Here is a 19,969-nt window from a genome sequence, read left to right on the forward strand (position 1 = left end):
TCAAATAAACTCAATGAACACGCAGAGGCTGGAAATCTTTGCAGTATGATAGGAACGGTCAAGTGAAATCCTTCCATCCAGAAACAGAAATTTACTTGACTGCCACCATTTTAAAAATCAAAGGCAAATGAACTAAAAACATGCAACATAAAAGTGGACAGAAAGATAATGGAGTGTATTTACAGGTACAATTCTTAGTTCTCCCCATCCCACTCTCCCCTAATTTAAACTGCAGGGACAGCAACAGACAGCTTTCTGGTGCATCAGGGCTGCAACCGATCACAGTCACGTATGATGACTGGAAGTGAATGTTAAATTACAAAAATGCCATCAACAGTCAGGCCTGAGATGGGAAGAAGGGCAGGGATTTTTTTTTTAAATTTAAGGCAAATAAACACACAATACTGGTTGGATGGGTCAAACAGCCTTTTTTTCTCTTAGTATCAGAAACAGGAACCATTCCATTTAGCTGCATTAACTTAATACACATTATAAATCCAAACAATCTCATGTATGTTCCAAAACTTTTCCCTGAAAATCATTTATCTGCTAGTTGAAAATAAATGGCAGAATATTAACACAAAAATGCAGGCATACCAAACCCTAGGATGTTTAATTCCAGTGTCCTCCGTTCTACATCTTACATTACTGGCAGGACTGAAGCGGTAGCGTCTGGTACAGCACATCATGAATTCTAGAATTATATAGCAATTACATCAAAATAGCTGCTGCACACCCCAAAAAGACCGCACAATGGCCACAGCTGTTAGAGTATTATAACTTGCATTTTTGAACCTTCAGAAGACTGACTCCTCCACTGGAAAAACATTTCCCCTCCCAGCTGCTGTAGAGCCACTTCTCCTCCTTTGTCAGCTAAAGACCAAGGCTTCAATCTGGCCTACCGGTAATGCTCGCAAAGCCAGTTTCCCTCTGGGTCCTAGTGCTCTCCGTGTTACTGAAACCTGACCCACCCAATATTTTACATTAAGCACAATGATCTGCATGATGGTAAAAACAATCAAAAGAAAAAAAAATCAGGGTAATAACCATTTATAATTAATCAGTGTCCAGTTAGATCAATTTTAAATGAGATGGCCGTGTACCACAAAATTTCTCCTTTTATAAGCAAAATAACAATTTAATACTGGACAAAAATAAAAGCACTTTACCAGTGGTGACAACTGCAGGCAGCTCCTCTGGTATTTTGGACTCTCTCTTTGGAGCAGACAGCTGTTCCTCTAGACTTGTCAATTTTTCTTTGTCCTTTAGTAAAGTTCCAGGCTTCAAGTCGTTGATATCCAAAGCCAGATTTTTACACAAGACCTCAATTTCAAACTTCAGGTTTAACTAGGAAAATATTTTTTTTGGAAAAAGGTTAGCAAATACTTCCACCTTCCAATTCACTGTCAAAGCTCACAATACTCACCTACAAATGATCAGTTTAACAATCAAACTATTGTAGCCCTGCTATATTCCAAACTTCAAAAATATTACTATCTGAAATACATTTAAGTTAACCATAGCATCCTTATTTGTCCAAGGATATTTAAAGTAAAAATTAAAGTTTATTTATTAATCACAAGTAAGGCCTACATTAACTCTGCAATGAAGTTGCGAAACTCCCCTAGTCGCCACAGTCCAGTTGGTAAATGCACCTAACCAGCAGGTCTTTCAGAACATGGGAGGAAACCAGAGCACCCAGAGGAAACCCATGCAGACACAGGGAAAATGTGTAAACTCCACACAGACAGCGACCCAGGAATTGAATCCAGGTCCCTGGCGCTATGAAGCAGCAGCACTAACCACTGTGCTACTGTGCTGCTCCTGCTGAAATTAGATGTAATTCTTGTATTTTTGACAAATGTAAAGTGCTGAACCACCACCGTCTTTCATACTATTACGATCTGAAACAGGAAGTCTGTTTCTGAATGCTGACTTGTTGTACAGATATTAAAGCTTTCTTGTGCCTGCACTAAGAGACATTAAAACAACTGAAAATCTGAAGCAGAAAACACATGGCAGATTCATAGCATCTGAGGTGAGATTAACTCGCAGGTATAGACCATACACCAGAACTTCACCAGCATTAGCAAAGGGCCTTTTCCTCTTTTCAGCTTCAGGCTGTTGTGCATTTTCTGTTTTCATTTCAGGCAGCTGCATCATTAGTGCATTCAAGCCCCTGGAATCACGGTGCCTGGACTGGTTCTATGACCAGGGAAAGCAGAGCAGGGAGGGGTAGAAGCCATTCCAAGATAGTTGACCACAAACTAAGGCAGGCTTCCAAATTCTAAGCACTTGGCTACAGGGGTCCAGTGGAAGACTGACTGCCTTTGCAATGGGGAGGCATGCTGTTGACTGCCAAGCAAAACAACTTCAATACCCAGCAATATTAGAGATCAGTCACCATTTCTTCCAGTTTTCTTCAGTGCGATGACAGCAGTATCTTATTTCTTGTAAAGGGTGAAAGTATATTGTGCTGCCCACTGCAAACGTAGGCTTCATGTTGCCATCATACATCTGGAAACAGTATTCCAGGTCAGTCTCTTGATCCTCCACTTTGATGAAAATAGGACCTCATTACAACCAAATCCTTAGTTCTTTATTGGAGGAGACAATATTGAGCAGAACAGCAAGGGCACCGAATCATCATTCACTGCTGTAATTCCCAGCTGAGCTTGGTCAGAAAGCAAAACACTGATAGGACCACTTAACTCCCAAAATAAATCATCACTTAACCAAAAGAAACCTGTTCTTGGCTAAGGCACAATGTGATGGGCACCATTCTTGTTGGGTGGTATCATTAACATCAATGCCAATGAAATGATAACTGGAAAGCTGGAGATCCTTCTCCACATTGAACAGTGAAGGCAATTATATACAATTAGTGATTTGGCTGAGATACTAGATAACTGCAGTGTTTTCTTCAAATTCTTTTATCATGCTTATAATGATTGAAAAGTAACAAAAATGGTCAGATTCAATTTGTAGAAAAACACAGCACAGAAGGCAGCCATTTGGTCCATTTTGTCTGTACCTGGCTCTTTGATAGAGTTATTCAATTGTCCCACTTCCCTATGTTTTCTTATGGCCCTGCAATTTTCTCTCCCAAAGGAGTTATTCAATTCCCTTTGGAAAGCTACTATTGAAATTGCTATCATCATCCTTTCAGATAGCGCATTCCAGATCATAACTTGCTGTGTAAAGTCAAATGCACTAAATTTGAATAGATGAAATGTTGAGAACTCAGACAATAACAAAGTAATTTCTAGTAGCTGAACCAGATCACAAAATTCTAGCTAGTTTGCACTTCCCCCAACATTTCACATTCATATTTAAACCATCAACACTGAGCTTTTTATACATGCTCCTCCCTTAATTTTCTTCCTAATCCTTCCTCTCCATGGGTATCTGTTACCTCATCTGAGTGGCTAAGTATGGTGGTGTGTTAAAAACAACCTTCAGAGATAGATGAAAAATCAGCCCATCCCAGCTAAAATAAGATGGAACATGGATTTGTGTTTTCTCATAGGTCAAATGGTTTATTTTTAAAACAATAGATAATTTTCAGAAAACATACCTACATACACCTATACCTGCTAGTTGGGCAGATGCATTCTTTTAATGAGGATATCAGCAGATCCCTTCAGAATTTATTGCACTCTACAGGTTTAAGTCTATGGAAACAAGTGATCCCAAGCATAACAATATGTTGTGAGAAAATATTAAAAGAAAAAAATGACAAAATGCAATTACTTTACCCCATCAGCACTCTCATCTAACATAAAAGCATTTAAGTTTATTTTCATTGATTCTCTGTGCCAGACATGAATCTCGTCAGATTTGGTTTCAAAAGGGCACATATTTAGAACAATTGATTTCAGGCTCAAGATAAAATGTAACAAGCATTTTAAAATCATAGAATCCGTACAGTGCAGAAAGAGGCTATTCGGACATCGAGCTGCACCAACTCTCCGACATCCTACCCCCACCCTATCCCTGTAACCCCATGTATTTATCCCACTAATCCCCTAACCTACACATTTTGTGACACTAATGGGCAATTTAGCATGGCCAATCCACCTAACCTGCACATCTTTAAACTCGGAGTAAAGTGGAGCATCTGGAGGCAATCCACAGAAATAGGGAGAACCACAGTCACCCAAGGCCGGAATTGAACCTGGGTCCCTGGTGCTGCGAAGCAGCAGTGCTAATGACTGTGCCACCATGCTGCCCCAATGTTTTGAACTGTTTAAGTTCCAGTATCAACATATTACTTAAAAGACAAGGTTATAACCACATGGGAGAATACAAATGGAACAAGGGGGAAAAAATCAGAACTTAATGCAAAACACTCTCTATAAGGCCTGAGCCTTGAGGCATCTTTGTAATTTCTCCCCACTCCTCCTCTCAAAGATTTCTGCAAGAAATTTCATGTCAACTTTTAAAACCTGAATATCATCTAAACACACATTTTGTACAAAATTTAAGCACACTCAGAAGTGCTCTGTAATACTCAGCTGCATCTCAACAATAATCTAGCATGTCTGAATGAGCTGTTTTCTAATAGAACCATGCAGTGCAACTCTCTGGTAGCAATTAGCTCTATGTAATTAGTACAAATCAGAAGGGCCTTACCTTCAAATCATGCTCTTGATGCAGCTCTGCTAGTACATTCATGATGGCCATCGTCCAAGGATTTGGAGGCCTAAAAACCTATGGAAACAGTTCACAAAGTAAGAGCTGATTTGTTCATTGCAACAGAATATTGAGAAAGCCCAGCTAACAACTGGATCAAAAAATTGAGAAAATTGATTGTACTTCTTGACTCCTACTCACCCAATCTTGCTACCCCAAATTACTGTCCCTTCTGTCACATGGTTACCTCAACTAAGTTACCATTTGGAGCAAGGTACAAAAGGTGACCTCCAATTACTTACTTTCCCCTTTTCTGCTGACCACCCCCCTCCCATTATGGGCATCCCTTGAATAAGGTCAATTTAGTGCCAGATAAAAGGTGGTGATTAAAACATATACTGATTACACTGATATTCACCCATTTAATTGGGCCTCTCAAACTGCGGATGTTACCATTCTTTTTCCTGAAGGACAAGTTCAGAATTTCAAGTCCTTCATTTTAAGAAGCATTATAAATTTCAGTTAGACGCATCATCCAGGTTTGGTGTCCACTAATCAAAGATTCACCACATTGTACAATATAAAAAGTTACTTCAGCAATTGATCCTCAACTACAAATGTAATCAACTGATGACAGCACATCCCAGCGAAGGTAGCAATTTGATTTCATCAGCACTGCTATTGAATAAAGAACAAATACTGCAACATCACTTAGTAGCCAATCTATCACTTCTTGAAAACTCTGTGAAACACAGTACGATAAAATGGGGTACTCAAGAGGACAGTGACTTAGAGCTAAGGTAGGCACTTGCACAGATAATCTTGAAAGTGAGACTCAAATCCAGAAGGCCAATGATTTTGAAAAGCACCATTTGAATGCAGGTCTCTGTACAGTATCAACACATCTTAATTGGCACAAAGGAAATTTAAAGATGGAAAATAAAGCACTTGGGAAAAGACAACAGTTACAAACTGAATTATCTGAAACCTGAATACATTGCCCCAAGAACAGCCAACACCAAACATAGCCATGGTGTCCCATGAATATTTCCAGCTAAACTCCACCAAAAAGTGCAACCAGATGGACTTTTTGTTTTGAAAAATAAACAGGCAAAATTCTATTAAATAGTTTAAAGTTTCTTGTAATAAATCAAGTCCTGATGACAACTTGTAAACATCAAGTTTAATTCAAAAAGAAATCACTGTCCTTTTCCTCCTCCCACAGTGACATTCATTTACACACCATCACATTGAGGCTTCACGGTCACAAATAAAATGCAATATCTCAGAGTAAAGCAATACCATATGCTGTTAACATCGAATTCATCTAAAAAGGCATCTCACAGCTACTTCAACATAAATTATAGATGGGTGCACAACTAATGTTTTAGACGTCTTTTTTTTAATACCAGTCACAGAATCTGCTTTCCCTTCATTTAAATCTAACTTGGATATTTCCTTGACAGTTGAAGACAAATATTCCACGCATGGACTAAGAACAAATGGAATAGCACAAGCCTGCTAGCTGCTAGGTTAATGAAGTGCACAGTTTTACCTTATTAACCCCCAGCAGTACCCTTGCACACACTTGAAAAACCCAGGTTTCAACTAAACTCTCTGGATTTAAGAATGTCTCTGCACAGCAACAGCAATCCACAAAACATAGAAACAAACATCATCTATGCTAATATCTTGGCAGCTTGATTTGAACACTTCAGCAAGGAAGTGGTTATCGACAAGTCCAAGGGTCAAGCAACCTCATCTAACTCAAAAAATGTTTTTCTTTAAAAAAAGCCCAGGTCACCAGAAAAGGGTGGCTGTTGATCCAGCCACCAGAAATCTTGCTTATAAGGTGTCTGAAGACCTGAACTCAGTCTCGTCCAAACCAAGAAACTATCCACCATTTTCCTCAAATGCCTATATATCCATTTGATAACTCGAAGCCTGAAAATTATTTTCAATTCAATCTCTTGCATCCTTTTCAAAGTTTAAAATCAGCCTAATTGTTTTCAGCCATAGCAGCTCAAATTCATTCGATGCAAGTGATCAAGATTTCGACCCTCAGTTTATAACCTCAGTTTATTGGGTAAAACAGTAAAAAGAGAGCATCTAGTTTGTCTTTTTTTTTAAAATAGCTGTACAGCTATTGTAAAGCTGCTGGCCAGGAATTCATCACTAAATGACATGAGGTTCCCCTGGTATTGTACTGTCAAAGGCTACATTTTAAATTAATTGCTCAAGTTAACTGCATAACATATCACCCTGTCCTTTCTCTCTTGCTTGCTTCAATTGGAACTGTTCAGTATTTAAGTACATTCTTTTTGGGCAGCTGTTTCCAACACTAAGGCAACAGTATCAATCTTGGTCTTCTCCATTCATCAATCAGCTTCATATGTGGTAATTTGCAGACAAAACAGCAATCAAATAAAAGATTTGCACCCAAAATTTATACATTGCAACCTCTCCAATCTGGAAATCTATTGTTCAGAATTGGCTTTTCTGATTAGAAGTACTGAAAGAAATAAAAAAAAACAGCCATCTAGAAATCTTTTGAACAGACTCAAACATTCCCTATAATACTTACTTTGGGGTGGAAACTTGGAAGGCACAATATTTGAATAAGTAAAAATTGCTTTACATTTTATTTAATGTTCCAAATAAATAAATATCTACACTGTTTTCTAGATCATACACTTGTGGTTAGACATTCTAATGTTATTTCATAATGCAGAAAACTCAGAAATCCAGATAATGGTTTGGTCCCAAGCTTTCTGAATTGACACAATTGAAGTGGATTTTCTTAGAATCACATATGTGGATCTTTCCGAACTATCAGTGCAGAAGGCAGGTTAATGGGAGAATAAACAAGGTAGGAGTCCAGGATATAAACAAAGCACATGAAGCCAACCCTCCAGCATCCCTTTTTGAAACTGCAATTATCCACCTCAAAACCACCTTGCGCTCATTTGCCTGTTTCAAAATTTCCCAAAGATTCTTAAACGTGATGTCTCACTCCACGCGGGGGCCGCAATTTTCAGTTGCATGTACGGATAAGTTTGGTGCAGGCACACTGAAAATAGCATGGCCAGATTTTGGTCAGTGTCATGAGAACTCAATCACATTATTTTCAAACTTTTAACTGCTGGTTAAACTCAAGAATAAGATCAAATTCATTTACAATGCCCTCCTGTGTCGAATGGTTTGCAGACACTTGATGCGTAGATTCATACATTAAGAATTGCCACTTGAGTAAAGTACTACTAGCTTCCTACAGCGATAATACAAGGGGCGAGGGGGGGGGGGGTCTATATACACTGCATTTTCCTGAATTTATGTAACCTCTCCAATCTGGAAAGCTTGGGATCAAGTCATTTCTGCATCTCAGAATTTTCTGCATTATAGAATGACATTAGAACGCCTAACCAGGTCTCAGGAATCAAAAATTGTATCACAGCAAGACCAAGTATCTTTAGCGGAGAACTGTAGGAAATTGTGAAAAAAATGCTTCAATTCACAGATTACTGAACGTAGATCTGGTAATGCAGCCCCAGTGCTCCTCAAAATACTGCCTCACGTCCTATGGTGCTGTACTCTACATAGTTTCAGCCTCTACAATGTATTTGAAACCACGGTCCAAGTAGAAATATGAAAATCTTATTGATACAGGCAATGTCTACATATTAAAATTTGTCCACATAAATAATTTGAAATATAAAATATGACTGATATGATCCAAAAGAGAAATGAGAATGTGGTGTATAAATTTAATTTTTGGACAACGCTGACTTCCAAATTCCTTTGACCTGGCTCCTTTACCTTGTGTCTAACTTAACTACATGCTTTTCTTTTCACAGATGTTGCATTTCAGGAGGTGGACATTTAGCCCAGTGTGTTTGCACCCCCTCTCTGAATGAGGAATTCATTTAGTACCCATTTTTCCCCTTCTCCATAACCCTACATGTTTTTCCTCGTTAGCTAGCAAACTAATTTCCTTTTGAATGCTTCACTTGAAGCTGTCTCAACTACACTGTTAGACAATACATTCCAAATCGTAACCACTTGTGGTTAACAATGAGGTTGAATATCTTGGGTTACAGGAAGATATAGACGAGATGGTCAAATGGGTGGATAAGTGGCAGATGGAATTTAACCCTGAAAAGTGAGAGGTGATGCATTCTGGAAGGAGTAATTTGACAAGGAAGTATACTATCAAGGGTCTGACACTGGGAAGTTCCAAAGAACAAAGGGACCTTGGTGTGTTTGTCCATAGATCTCTGAAGGCGGAAAGACAGGTTAATAAGGTGGTGAAAAAGGCATATGGCACACTCGCCTTTATCAATTGGGATATAGATTACGAAAGTAGAAAGGTATGATGGAGTTGTATTGAACTTTGGTGAGCTGGAGTACTGTGCGCAGTTCTGGTCACCATATTACAGGAAGGAGGTGAAGGCACCGGAGAAGGTGCAGAGGAAATTCACTAGGATGCTGCCTGTGATGGAACATTTAAGTTGTAAAGGAGAGGTTGGATAGGCTTGGATTGTTTTCTCTGGAGCAGAGAAGACTGAGGGGCAATCTGATTGAGGTGCTCAAGATTATGAGGGGCATGGACAGGATGGATAGGGAGCAGCTGTTCCCCTTAGTTGAAGGGTCAGTTACGAGGGGACACAAGTTAAAAGTGAGGGGTGGGAGGTTTTTGGGGGGGGGGTGGATTTAAGGAAAACCTTTTTTACTCTGAGGGCAGTGATGGTCTGGAATGCACTGCCTGGGAGGGTGGTGGTGGTGGGATACCTCACATCCTTTAAACAAGTACCTGGATGAGTACTTGGCATACCATAACATTCAAGGCCATGGGCTAAGTGCTGGCAAATGGGATTAGGTAGGCAGGTCAGGGCCTTTCATGCTTCGGTGCAGACTCGATGAGTCGAAGGGCTTCTTCTGCACTGTAGGATTCTGTGATTCTGTATGAAAATGGTTTTTTTCTCATTGTTTTTGCTTCTTTTGCCATTACTTTAAATTTTTCTCTCACTCTCAATCCTTGCACTTAGGGAACACAACTTCAATGTCTTCCACAATCAATTTCAACTCCTCAGAACTCTCTGCCCATTCACATTTCCAACGACACAGCTTCACCATTAATTCTCTCCCAATCCTGCACTCCTACATGTCCCCAACTTAAATGATAGCTATCCACCTACCAGTCAGCCAAATTCCCCATCTCATGTCATGCTTCTAACGATTTTAAAATCCGTACTGATGTCTTCCTAAAAAAAAGTTCACTCTCAGCCTAATTATCTCAAAATAGTAAGTCATCTCACAACACCAGGTTAAGTCCAACAGGTTATTCCGCAGCGCAAGCTTTTGAAGTCTTGCTCCTTCATCAGGTGAGCGAGGACTTGTGTTCACAAACAGGGCATATCTAGATACAAACTCAACTTACAAGATAATGGTTGGAATGCGAGTATTTACAGGCAATCAAGTCTTAAAAGGTACAACAATGTGAGTGGAGAGAAGGCATTCTCCAAGACGGCCTTCACGACACATGATAACACAGAATTGCTGAGCCAAGTTCCGCACACAAGGATGGCCTCAACCGGGATCTTGAGTTCATGTCACACTATCTGTAACTCCCACTAACTGTCCTGGCTAGAGACAATCTCTCTTCAACCTGTGCTTAATCCTCTCTCTCTCCACTCACATTGTCTGTAGCTTTAAAACTTGATTACCTGTAAAGACTTGCATTCCAACCACTATCTTGTAAATTGAGTTTGTGTCTATATATGCCCTGTTTGTGAACAGAAATCCCACTCACCTGATGAAGGAACAAGATTCTGAAAGCTTGTGCTGCCAAATAAACTTGGACTTTAACCTGGTGTTGAGACTTCTTACTGTGGTTACCCCAGTCCAATGCCAGAATCTCGACATCATATCTCAGAATATACAACCTTCTCTCTAATGGCCTCAAATACATCTTTGCTGATTAACATGCGATCTCACAGTCTCCCCAGTGATATATACAGCAGTGCCACATACCCATCTACCCGGTCAATGCTACCAATAGTCTGTGTGATTAATCACACCACTATCCCTCAACTTGAACCTCTGTTTTGCACTGTTCTCCACTGTCCTCCAGTTCCACTCCTCAGCAGCCCATCTGACTCCCTTGTGTGGTACACATGCTCTTTGTTCTCAATCTTGTTTTGTCATCTTCATTATACTCTAGAACTATCTGCTCCCCTCCTAACCACCACATGAATTATAGTCCTCAGCACTACCACCAAAAATGATATCCAATTATGCTTTTGTTCTTCCTAAGTGCCAACAAATCTTGGATCATAATTATTTTCCAGTTCAATCCAAGTAGCACTCAGATTAATTGAGAAAGTCATAATGATTTGGTTCATCAGACTTACTAGGAGTCAGTGTAAAGGAGGACTCATTTATGAATTGCCCTATTCATTCTACTCTTTTTACTATAAAACCCGGATCAGAATTTATCAGAGAATTGAAAGCAGTTTTCTACTTGGGTCTGATTGGAAACTGTCCTTAAATTATTCAACTTAACATAATGGAAAAACAAAATTGAAGATCTAAACTTACCATACTCCTAACGCTGGATTCTAAAACTTTGGCAACAAAAGGAACAACGTAGAGCATCTCTTGTTGACCTTTCACATAAGCCTCCAGTAGCAAAGATTTCACATCGAGATCCTACATACGATAGTTTTAACAAAACACATTTGAATTTGGAAGTACAAAGTAATCCGAAACACAATAAGCCTATTCAATATTTCAATTATAATCAAAGCTGTTAAAGACTATAAATGGATGGATGGATTCAAACAGTATCAAGATCCAAAAAGATGGAGCCACTTACAATGTGCAAAATTGGTTTATTTTTGGCTAAGGTTATCATGCCCAACCAGTGGCCCAGGTTCTTCAACAGGGACCGGTCTGAAAAGTTTGCTGCAGCCTTGTCAGATGTCAACAGTACCTAAAAAGGTCAAAAAAGAAAGTGAAGCAGCTGCAAAGTAACTATCTAATGCCACTCAATTCTTAGTTTTATAATTAAAATGGCTTAATGTCTCTCTCATCATATTGTTTCTAAAAATTACAGTGAAACCCGATTTTACACGCCCCAATTTAGCACGAATTTGGATATAACACAATGAATCACTGGACCCTTTTTTGTGCTCTGAGGAACTGATTATCTATTTTTAGTCTAAAAGGCAAGGGAAAACTGTAAAAAGGAACACGCTGTGCAGAACCAATAATTGGATCAGCTGAAACATGAATCATTTAGACTAGCTGAGCAAAAACTCACAAACCCTGTAATCCCTTCAACAAGTTTGTGTGCACAGACAAGAACAACAAGCTGCCTTCTCTTCGCCAGAGTATATTCGGATTATGGATTATACGGAAGAGGTAAGCACTGCGCGATCTCCAGCGCTCGGGATTTACAATTGAGAAAGAGTATTTGCGATCCAAGTGCTTCCCACTGCCAGGTCTCTGCGCCTCTATGGCAGCACGCAAACATACATCCACACCGGGGGAGGGTGTGTGCGAGCGAGTGAGGTAGTGGTGGTGTGTGCAGCAGCGACGACGACGCTGGCTCATTCACAAGTTGCACTACACCACGACATCAAGGATCAGACTGACCTTGGAATCGACGTAAGAGGGTGAAGTTAGTGTACATACCCATTAGTTCCTACTAAATGCATCTGAAAACTGTTACAGCTTGTGCATTCGGGTGTAAGTTACTTTTTAATGATGTGATAAGTTTTTTCTTTAATCTTTAATTTGACAAGCATGAAGTTTCATTCCTTCAGAATTGGAGTGTTGGATTTTAAAACAATAATAGTACTTTTTATTTAACTATTTTATCTTGCCCTTTCTCAATCTATTTCCCTTGCTTTATTTTGTTCACCATGCATGCTTTTACAACCCCAATTTAGCGTGACCCCGCTTTCTTTGAACTTAAGAAATAGGAGCAGGAGTAGGCCATCTAGCCCTTCGAGCCTGCCCGCGATAACATTTTATGGACCCCCCCAAACATTGCGTTATAATGGGCTGCACTGTATTTAGAACTGCTGGACATCAGGTCACAAAATGCTACAGTACATCTCAAGGGCTAATCAGTGATAATCCTCAAAATAAATGATCTTGAGTTTAAGAATTCACAATATATTCTCTATTATAAACAGTAACTCCAATATAAATCATCTTAATAAAGTTATGCACAATCTTATCTAGTTTTTTCTTCTCCCCAAAAGTATACACATTTATAATTAAGCTTATAGAAGTGAACCACTGCAGAACAGACATGTGTTGGCAATAAAACTGACTGATGGATAGGTAAAGATAACCCATCCCATTGTCATGTATGAAGCAATCCACTTGAATCATAATGCTCCAAAGCCTCTTGCATGACTCTGTGGCTAATTTCACTGCATGCTCGTATTACTGAACAATACGTTCAAGCTTCCTGCCTCAACAGCTAAGTCTGTATTAAAGTATCCAGTACTGAAAAATCATCTCAATTGTCCTGGCATAAGAAAGCAAAAAAAAGTGAGAGCCTCGATTCCCAAGCACCCCCTGGGAAACAAAATGGAGTTGCCCGGCAGCCTGCTGAGACCCACACCTGGAAGATTGGTTTTTTTGGGTTAAGTTACTACAGGGTTGCTATATACTTATAAATCTGTACTACAACAGTTGGGACCTTTGGAATTGAAGATTGTTGATTTTCAAACCAAAGGGCTGCAGTTTTTCTAAAAGAAAATCAAAAGTGGAAGCAGAAATTTACTGAATTGCATCAGTTTGGGTTTTGGTGCAAGTAGTAGGGAAGAGAATGAAGGAGCTCCTGTACTATTTATGCGGTGATTCAGACGAGAAAGTGCTTCAACGGATGGCACTGGAGAACAGGATTGGACATTTCAGTTATGCGAGCTGTGGAAATTAAACTGCTGGCATTCAACATCTTCCAAGCACACATGTAGGACCTGTAACCTGGTATGGATGTATTTGTTTTCAGGAGAGGGGGGGAGAACTGGAGAGGTGGAAATACAAAACAGCTTATCTCAACAAGCACAGGCTAATGGTTTTTACTGACTACTTATTGTAGCTTCAATAGGAAATTCCTGCCTCACTTAGGTGAATGTTATCGCTTATATTTCTCAATTTTACCTTGATGTTTCTGTATGTCTCAGTGAGTACCATTTTGTTAAACTCAGAATTCTTCAATGTGTCCATAAAATTTGAGTAGAGGCTATGAAAGTTAGGTTCAATGCTGACTCTCTTCATGACCAAATACTGGGATACCCAAGGCATAAACTCATCCTTCACAGTCTCTTTTAGTTCTTCCACCTATAACACCAAGAGGGACAACACACCATACCATATCAGTGATAAGTAGATGCAGCAAAACATTAGTAAAGTCAAACAGTTAGATTCTGAAGAATTCACTTATTAAAAATGTTTCAAAGCAAGCAACACTGTGGTTTACATAATAGAGAAGTACATCACCTATTCATTGCTTCAGACATCAGAACTCTGATCCAAACATGGTATTGAAGAATATTGCTTTATCTAGCCACATATCCAAAGAGCATTCATCCACATGTAACAACCCCCAAGCAAAGGCTTCATCGCCAGTGGGCACCAAAGCATCCAGTTGTTAAATGTCTATCAGCGTTGCTGAAAATAACAGTGGGCCTCTAAGAATAATTACCTATCTGCAGAAACTGCATATTCTTGGTTGTGGGTCTATGGGCTGTAGAAAGATAAGATGTGATCTTGTGGACAGCCTTCAATTAAGGGCTTACCAGGAAACTAAGTGAAATTAAATTCCAGAAGTAATTTTAAAAAACCCTATAAATCTTAAAGGCATCAACTATGGCCAATTATTCTCCAAATCTAACTAAAATGGTTTATATAGTTGCATAATTCAAAATGCCTGCTTGCATGAGTTATTTTTGTAGTTGTAACTCCTTCAAATATCTTAGTGCATCAAGTACAATATGATACAGCACATACAATTGCAATTATCTCATGCAAGTACAAAGCACAGGCGTCCATATAGCACCGTGCCACATTCTCTGTGTACCAAAAGGCCTTTCACATCTATGAAATGCAAATGAAGTGCAATCTTTTCCTTTTTATAAAGGCAAACTTGGCAGCCAGATTGTATGCAGCAAGATACCACAAACAAACTTGCTATCTTGTCTCTCCCAAACTTTGGTAGGGTGGAAGGAAAACAGAAACAAAAATAAATTGAAAATAAAGATTCCAAACTGCAGGGAGGAAGTTGCTGCAGGACATTAAGAACACAGAAGGCCAATTCATTAAAAACAAGACAAATAGCAATGAACAGTAAATACAGTGATTAGATATTATTGGTATTATACTAACTGAAAAGAATGCAGAATTAACTAAGGTCTATGCTTCCAGAACCACCATTATCCATTGAACAGTGTTCTGCTAAACACAGAAATGCAACTATTATAACGAGCATCTGATGGAGAATTCAATACCTGGTAGATTCAGAATTCTAATGCACTCCAAACTGTCAACAGTCACGTTTGATAATTGTTCAAAGTATATGAAATGTTTAATTTATTTCCTAATTTAGTTATTTAAATCTCTCAAATGGTCTTCAATTTCCACTAATTAACCCCACTTTACATTTTTGACTCATTTATTGGACCTCCCACAAATGTTCATTTACTGCCAATACAGCCATCATTCAGTAGGCATCAATTCTTGTGATTTTCAGCTATGCTTTGAGCAGCAGCACACAGATCCAATGTCGTCACTGCCAATGTGCTGACTGGTTGATGCTCTCCAGCACAATCCCTCAGACAGCAAATCTGTTTCATTATTGCTGGTATACATGGGACTCCAGTAGTGAATGAAGGCAAATGAAATTGCATAGAATATATGGTTGAGTAACAGGCCATTTGACTAGACAAGTCTATACTAGCATTTATGCTCACTCAAGCCTCCTTTCAGTGTTCCTCATCGAAATCATAATTGTCTATCCTGTTCACTTTCATATGCTGGTCTAGTTCTCCCTGTAATGCATTTGTACTATTTGCTTTGACCATTCCTTGTGGTAGCAAGTTCCACATTTCCACCATCTTTTAGTTAAGAAAGTTCCTTCCGAATTCCCTTTTGGATTTCTTGGTAGCTACAATATATTAATGATCTCTGGCAAGACTCCCCCACAGAGAACTAAAGCAAATGGTTACATTTAGTTTGAAGTCTACATGTTTGCTGATAAAACTGCCATGTGCTATTAACAGGCTGCTTTCAAAAGCCAAAACTGAAGGAGAGCATCACTGCAAGAAAAACGGTATGTCAGACATAGGTTCTACACAAATCATCTCAGAATACCCACCTTTTGTGTCATGTTGGACTGCGAGAGATTGTTGAAGATAAAAGCCACTTTTTCTTGAATATTTTCAGGTGGTTCCACTATCCTCTCTGCCTGGTCTGTAGCCACCAACAATGTTTCTATGTTTGTTGTATTAATGGAGGGCTAAAAAACAGGAGGACTTTGCTATGACATAGTTTGTCAATGGAATTACATTAAAGCCTTTGGCAGATTGGCCCTTTGGCGACAAATTAGCTGCTCCTCCAGTATAAAAACTCCATGGGGGATAAACAACTCATTTGCTGCAGGTTTGAAGGAGCTGGCAGCCACAGTCAGAGGTTAATTTTGAAAAGAGTTCAACATTACCATCAAGGACATTTAAAGCCAGGAGCATTACAACAGCAGCACCTTTTACTAACTTTCAAACGTTAATAAACAGAGGAAGTAACATATCTAAGTATATGAAAATCAGTGTTTTAAATTATCACAAATGCAGACATGTTCATGTTCCATCAGGTCAGATAGATTTGCGTACTTAGTTTCTGTAGTTTGTATGGCTCAGCTTAAGCTGAAATTCTGAATTAGCTGGGCATTTTAGTCCAAATATTCTAACTTACAACTCAGTGTTTTGGTTAATGTTTCAGATACTTTATTTACAGGAAGCATGTAATGTAAAGCACTAGATCTGATATTATAAGGAATCTACAGATTAGGGCAAAAATCCTTCAAAAGGCATAAAGTCACAGCTTTCTGCTTAAGGCATGAAATATTTACATCAACACCACTCAAAATAACATTTCTAGCATGCAAGTATTTGGAAAAGGAAATTAGATATTAAGTTTGATAAAAATCTAATGAATTTTGAAGTTATTTAGATGCCATTTACAGATGAGTGCCCTGTCACAAATCTTGTGAAATCCAAGATCATACTAAGATGGTGATAGTTAAAACCCAATTACATATTTTAAAAGCTACAGATGGCAAATTGTTCAATAGATCTCACTTTCTCTACCAAAAGTATAGGTAGATGAAGAATATAGAAGTTAAAAAACAGTACAGAAAATTTTACAATAGCCACTGTCATTGTTACTTTCAATGCTTACAATATTTATTTCCGTACTAGATAGCCGATTAGAAACTTGAGAGCAATCTGAAGCATTTTAGTGGAGCGTGCAAACTAAGTTTCTGAAAGTAAAATGCTAAAAAAACTCAGCGGGTCCAGCAGCACCTCTGGAGAGAGACAAACAGTTTCAAGTCCGTGAGACTGTTTTTCAGAACTCTCAAGTCGTACGGACTAGACTCAAAATGTTAATTCTGTTTCTCCTTCCACAGTTGCTGCCGGGCCTGAGTTTTTCCAGCATTTTCATCATTTGCAGTATTTTGCTTTTAACATTATTTTGAAACTGCTCCATCATTACTCAGTATAAAACAATTAAATTACTCACAGGTACATCTTTCTTAAAGCTCACTCCAGTTGGCCTGGTAACTGTAGTGGCTTTCGTCACGGTAGTGGTTGTGGACGTAGTTACAATGGCGCTGACTTGTCTGGTGAGGGGGGTCTTATTCTGAGCCTGTGCTTGGGCTTGAGCCTGGGCCAATGCAATACTGCCAGGGGTTGTAATGCTACCTTGCATTTTCACAGGAGGATCTCTGGACTGCTGGCCGTATTCAATGTACTGGAATAAATACAAAAACATTTAAAATGAACAGTAATACTTAGTTTAATTGGCTTAAAGTACTATACCTTGAAAGTTACTGTTCTTGGTGAAAAAAAATGTACCTAGTTTGCCTCAAAATCAGAAACATGGCTCCCAGAGATTTAAAATTCACAAAACTCCCCTGGGCTTAATAAATGAAAACACACCCAACAATACAAGTTATATATTTAGGTCCTGGTTTTAATTCCAGGCCTTAGATTCAATGGATTTCAAAGTGGGAATGGCTGGGGTGATGGTAGACACCAGAATTGCCCTGAATCACTGGGCTGGGGAGAGGATGAAAGAGAGGAAAGATTAGCCAGAAATCTGGAAACACATATGGAGGTCAGACAAGGCAAGGACAAGACCTGTCTACAATGTTACCCACAGTCCACTAAGTTATTAGCTACCTGGGAAAAATTACATTTGAACTGGACTCCAGGAAATAACAGCTTTTTGGGTGATCAGGTAATAAAGTGGGAGAAAGTCGAGGACAGAGCTGACACGAACAGCCCACTAAAGCAAAAGGACATTTGCTCACAGTAACTCCAAGGAAGCTAGCTGCTGTGCTGAAACATACAACAGTTTCCATACACTAATTACCTCCAAGTAGAAACCATTTTGGGGACACACATGCGCAAAGAGATGCTGCAAAAAGCGATGTTCTGCATTTTCATATTGATCAAAAACAGATTCTAGCCCAATGCAGAAACAACTCTCAGAAGGTTATATTTGCAAGTCAGTTCAACCACTGAGACCACCATGCTCATGACGACTGCTGGTACAGGTGTCAGAATGAAAATTGCTGAGTCATTGCCACAGTTGGTCACAAAAACATCCAAGCCATAATTTGTGCACCACTTACCTCCTGTAAATGATGAGGAAACTGCAAGAAGTGGCCAATAGAAGCCAAGTGCTGACAATACTGAGGATAGTCCTTCAATCTACAATTAGAACAGACATTATTAGAGTAATCTGTAGTAGTGCTGACATTCACACTTATGTTTTGATATAATCTATTCATCAAGTTTAATTACAGGTTATAACTTTGTCCCATTGTTAACTACTCAACTATTCCCTCTAGACCAATCCTTTATTTCACTTGTTGCTTTTGCCTTGCACCATCTTCCCTTTCTTCAGTTAATCTCTCCTGTATCCACATTATAGAACTTTCCGTTAATTCTTTACCCTCTTGCCCACTTTCCCACCTCTACGTTTCTGCTACATTTTAATATTTTCCATTTCTGATGAACAGTCTTCTATCTGAAATGTTAATTGTTGCTTTCTCCACAAATGCCACCTGACCTCAGCATTTGTCATATTTTGTTTTTATTTCAGATTTCTAACTTCTGCAGAACTTTCCTTCCAGCCAATTTTTGTTCACTCATTTTAGAACTATTTCCATGCTCCATGGCATGGAGTTCAGATCAAGAAACTGAAAGTCCAGAAAGTAAGCAGCCAACATGATGACCCGAGTCAAGCATTTTACAGGGGTTTAGTCTCCAATTGTGGATTCACTCTAATGCTGCAGCAAGGTGGGCTTGGAAATTTGTACGCGCTCCAAAATGAACCCGAGTTACGCTTTTCCCTTTTCCTTCCAACTGCTTGAGTTAAACCACCAAGATATGAAAGGGAGAAAGGTGGTGGCCGTATTGATAAAAAACAATTGCAGCACAAGAGAGAGTTGATATAGTTGACAAATCTATAAGTGTATTTGATTAGACTTGGAGGAGTTAGGTGACTGAATGTAAACTCCAGATTATTAAAAATAGCAAGAAGGACATAGTGGAGCAAATTTGCAGATGAATAACAAAAACATAAGAATGAATGACAATTAGGGATGGGTAATAAATGTTGACCTTGAGAGCAATACCCACATTTCTTGACTGAATAAAAAAAGCTACAGAGCAGTGATAATGGAGGGTTTTCCAATAAAATAATATGGACAAAGCACTAACAATATAAAGGATAAAGAGGAGGAAGAAATCTTGAAATGTTTCCAGCCCAATATGGAAGGAAGCAGTAGCAGTGAATTTAGTTCTGGGGAATGAAGTGGAGCGAGCATCTTTCAGCAGCGAATCCATTGGGGGACGGTGATATCATGAGGTTTAGAATCATTATAGAAAAGGACATGGTATAATCAAAACAAAAATAGTAAAACGGAAGAGAGCTAACCCCTTGAGTTGAAAAGGAATGTGGCCCTGCTGAATAAAAATAAAATGGTATGGAAACAAAGTATTTGAATAGGAGGACTTCGAAGAGATGGCGG

The 19,969-nt window shown here is 39.0% G+C and overlaps 1 protein-coding gene across 6 annotated transcripts in view; it reads right to left on the reverse strand.

The window, feature by feature from the left end:
* The window catches only part of cnot1 (CCR4-NOT transcription complex, subunit 1), a 188,800-nt gene that overhangs the window by 54,223 nt on the left and 114,608 nt on the right, over window positions 1-19,969 (reverse strand). For all 6 annotated transcript variants that reach the window (XM_080187255.1, XM_080187259.1, XM_080187254.1 and 3 more), the window contains 8 exons: window positions 18,566-18,644; window positions 17,449-17,679; window positions 16,028-16,168; window positions 13,816-13,995; window positions 11,510-11,626; window positions 11,233-11,343; window positions 4,636-4,713; window positions 1,170-1,347 (listed from right to left, as the gene is read on the reverse strand). In XM_080187255.1, the coding sequence (XP_080043381.1) occupies window positions 1,170-1,347; window positions 4,636-4,713; window positions 11,233-11,343; window positions 11,510-11,626; window positions 13,816-13,995; window positions 16,028-16,168; window positions 17,449-17,679; window positions 18,566-18,644 (1,115 nt within the window). The remainder of the gene's footprint in view (window positions 1-1,169; window positions 1,348-4,635; window positions 4,714-11,232; window positions 11,344-11,509; window positions 11,627-13,815; window positions 13,996-16,027; window positions 16,169-17,448; window positions 17,680-18,565; window positions 18,645-19,969) is intronic.

This window comes from Carcharhinus amblyrhynchos, chromosome 4 (assembly GCF_965287045.1).
Source record: "Carcharhinus amblyrhynchos chromosome 4, sCarAmb.v2.hapA, whole genome shotgun sequence".
NCBI lineage: Eukaryota > Metazoa > Chordata > Chondrichthyes > Carcharhiniformes > Carcharhinidae > Carcharhinus > Carcharhinus amblyrhynchos.